This window comes from Fukomys damarensis, unplaced genomic scaffold (assembly GCF_012274545.1).
Source record: "Fukomys damarensis isolate Sample0158 unplaced genomic scaffold, DMR_v1.0_HiC HiC_scaffold_13, whole genome shotgun sequence".
NCBI lineage: Eukaryota > Metazoa > Chordata > Mammalia > Rodentia > Bathyergidae > Fukomys > Fukomys damarensis.
Genome location: NW_022900925.1, coordinates 38,259,136 through 38,262,798, shown reverse-complemented (window position 1 = coordinate 38,262,798; position 3,663 = coordinate 38,259,136). Strand labels below are relative to the sequence as shown.

Genomic DNA, 3,663 nt, shown 5'->3' with positions numbered 1-3,663 from the left:
CCCTCCAGGGGCCGTGGAAGGCGCCAGCAGCCAGGGCTACCTGGCCCTCAGAGGCCCCAGCACCAGCCTGGGACAGGCAGGGAGGGAGGCACAGGCTGCGCAGACACCGAGGGCCACACGGGTTCGCAGACCTGGGCCCAAGGCCGTGTGGGCTGGAGGGCGGGCACAAGGAGCATGTCTCTTCGCCCTGCATCCTGGGCTCCTGCCCCCAAGGGCAGACAGTAGAGCACGGGACCCCATCCCTGTGTCCAGCTGTCAGCCTGGAGCCCCATGGGTCACAGACACAGTCTGGGAGGGCTGGAGGAGAGACGCCAAGGCAACAGGCTCTGCTAGAAGAACTTGACACCTCGGCTGTCACTCAGGGTGATGATCTCAGCCTTGTGCTCCTGCTGCAGGGCCTGCAGAGCCCGCAGGAGGGTTGCCTCATCCAGCCCGTGGAACTCTGGACAGGAAGAGAGGGCCAATTAGGGACAGTCAGCTCTCCGAGGGACTGCACAGAGCCGAGACTCCCAAAGCCAAGGGGTGTGGAGGCTACTGGCCCTGCTGCATCTGCCATCCCAGGAGTTCCTGGTACTGCTTAGGAGTAAGGGTGGAAGGAAGCTGAGTCAGGCTTATTTCTCCCTCCCTGGTACTCTTGGAAATTCTAACCCACAGCCCCTTCACCTCCCCAACAAATCAGTCACTGGAGAAACTCGGCCACACAGGAGGGACCCCAACAAGTGCTGACCCTGGCTGCACACCAGTGCAGGTAGGGAGGCCCTGTCCAGACACCAAGTCCAGCCAGTACCCACCAGGCACTGCTGCGTCCAGCACCGATCCCACCCTCCGGAGCTGGCCAGGAGACATGAGAGGCAGTGGGCAAGCCCCAGCAGGCTGGCTCCCCTCACCCCGCGGGCTGGGCTCCCACAGGAGCTGGCGTTCTGAGGACGCCCAGTGAGCGCTAGGCAGCGCTGAAGTCATGGGGTGACGGTGGGCGGCAAGCAGAGGCCTGCAGGGCAGCGGGAACAGCCAACAGCTGGAGCCTCTGCTGGGGTAGCTGGGGCCTGGCAGGGAGGGAGGCGATGCCCCCAGGGGCCCCAGTAAGGCCTGTAACTTTTGGTGACTCTGGGGATCAGGACCAGAGAGAAAAGAGCTAAGACAGAGTTTACCCCGCATAAAAATCAAAGCCATACAAATCCTCGCCTGGCCCCAAACCAAAGTATTTAAATGGACTGGGGGCATTGGCCCAATCCCTTGAGCTGACGCCCACGAATCCTGAGCCCTCTATGAGAATGAGGGGGAAAGAGAGCCTGAGTCAGCAAGGGAGACAATCCCAGGGTTGACCCCTCCACACCGGCGCCGCAGCTAGCAGTGACAGTGACTCTCACCTGTGCACGGGTCACCTGCACCCCTGAAGCCTGGCAGTGCAGACCCCAACCCTAGGGAACTGCACACACAAACCCACAAACAAGCTGCGCATCAGAGCTGTCTGAATTCAGGTGGCGGATGAGCTCTACATGCGGGTTAAGAACTTTTCTACTGTGGGATGCAGAGGCAGAGCAATGCGAGGGCTGAGTGTCCAGGGGACCAGCACCAGGGAGTTTCTGAAGCCAACACTGGAGGGGAAAGGGCATTACCTTCACCCTCTGTGTCCTCCCCGCTGGTCAGTTCATACAGGGTGAACACGGAGTTGTTCTGACCACTCCTGGAAACCTGTGGACACCGAAAATGAGGTTGAATGAGGACCAAGCGTCTCCTGGGAGAAGGCAACCTCAGCAGCTCCACCTCTCTCATCCAGGATTGGTCCCTATTTCCAAACCAGGGCTGTTACCTCTGCAGTGGCCCCAAACCACAAACCCTACAGGTGCTATATTTGTGTGTGCACACATGCTGGGAACCACTAGACCACAAGCCTTCACATGTCCGAAGAGTGACCTCACATTCCGGTGGTTTCCCTGCTCAGGAACGGGTGGTGTCTGTTATATTTAAGCTGTTGGTGCTTCCTCCTCTCCTCTTCCCCATGGGAATGTGTGGGGCTGGTGGTGGCTAGCAATGTGGGGGAGAGCATTCCGACCCCACACCCACACCACCTCAGAATGTCTCACTTATGTGGACAGCCCCCTGAAGGTGCACTGCAGGGCAGGGGCCCCAGTTTCTTTGCCCTTCCTTTCCCTATTTATCTCCTGTGGCCGGAGGTTTCGGCCAACAATCACACTCATGGTTCCCAGCTCTGCGTTCTCTAAATATGGCCTCACATCGCCTCTGGCCTCCTACTGGAAACAGAGTCACTGAGGGGCCTGCCAGGAAGGCCTACTCTTGCTCTCTTTGTTGCTCCCCCATCTGGCCAAGTGTGGGTCTGGGAACACCGGTATCTGCTGGGCACAGAGAAAAGTCCATGCCATGCATCGTTGCTTAGCACTTGGCCGCAGGCTGGTCTCACCCACTGATAAATGAGTTTCCCCCATTCTTCTGGCCTCCGCCACATGATCAGGAAGCTAGACTTGTTCTTATCCAACCACTCGAGGTTCCCTGTAAAACAGAGACTTAGGAAATCATGCTCTAAAAAAAGGACAAAGAGGCAAATACCAAGGTGGGTCAGGGTGGAAGAGCCTCTGCTTTCAGTGATGGGCTGTATTTATTTTGCTATTGCTATCTACAAGGCACCCGTTCTTATCCCACCTCTCCTCAGGCTTAGGGCACAAGTAGAGTTGTTTCAATGGGCAGGGGGCAGGAACCAAGCCAACTGCTGTACAGTGAGGAGAAAAAGTTATTCAAAGAACCTGTCCTAATCTGCCCTCGGGAAAATCCAAGTAGGAAGACATAAGGAATCGGGGAGCCAAACCCACCTTTCTTCCTCAGTTCCTCTAATACAATCTGGATTGATTCCACAGGAAGCTTCCCTGGTTGATGGTTAAGGGAATGGCATACATGGGAATTAGGCTGGATAAAAATTCTGAGCCAGTCTGAGCTGAGAACCACCTGCCCTCACACACACACACACACACACACACACACACACCCGTGCACGCACCCACACAACTTCTAAACAAGATACACATTAGCATTTCGTGGATATTGGGGGTGGAGACTCTTCCAGTGAGAAGGAAGAACTTTGCAGGATGGAAGGTACTACTACTGCTCAGACTCTCTCCTTTGGACTTCTTCAGCTGTTCTCCATAGCTATTGTGGGGATGCATCAGGCAGCAAACATAAATGACCCTCACTTCCCCCAAGGAGTGGGATGGGCAGAGGAAACTACTGAAGGTCGCACTAGGTTTGAGCCGCACCCGGAGAGCACAGGAGATTCAAACAGCCAAAAAGGGCTCCGGTTTAAAGCTCAGGACGGCTTCGGGACACTGATTCTAAGAACCAAGCCCTCAACACTGCCCAGGACGAGAGGGCTTGGCGCCGCCTCCGGGGGCCAAATGGACGTCAGCTCTTCGGCGGGTCCAGTCTAACGGGAAGCCGCCTGCCGGGCGAGGGGAGGGACGAGCGCGGAGGATACGCTGCAGCTTCACGTTGTTGAAGAGCGGGCTCTCCTGAGCCTCCATCACCGTCATGCTCGACTGTTTGTGCATGCGGCAGAAGGACAGCACCAGCGAGCACCAGGCGGCCAGCTGCTTCTGCCGCGTGTCCATGTTGGGCTGTAACCTGCGGGCGAGGGGAGGGCGCGGGGTCAGCGCT

General features: G+C 57.2%; 1 protein-coding gene across 2 annotated transcripts in view; it reads right to left on the bottom strand.

Annotated features, from left to right (window-relative positions):
- Positions 1-6: 6 nt before the first annotated feature.
- Positions 7-3,663, bottom strand: part of Vps25 (vacuolar protein sorting 25 homolog) — a 4,151-nt gene continuing 494 nt past the window's right edge. Inside the window, exons 2-6 of one of the 2 annotated variants that reach the window (XM_010635528.3) lie at positions 3,485-3,630; positions 2,826-2,879; positions 2,420-2,508; positions 1,617-1,692; positions 7-442 (exon numbers count right to left, since the gene is read on the bottom strand). In XM_010635528.3, coding sequence (XP_010633830.1) covers positions 330-442; positions 1,617-1,692; positions 2,420-2,508; positions 2,826-2,879; positions 3,485-3,630 — 478 coding nt within the window. In that variant the 3' untranslated portion in view covers positions 7-329. The other variant, XM_033763066.1, reaches the window with a different exon arrangement.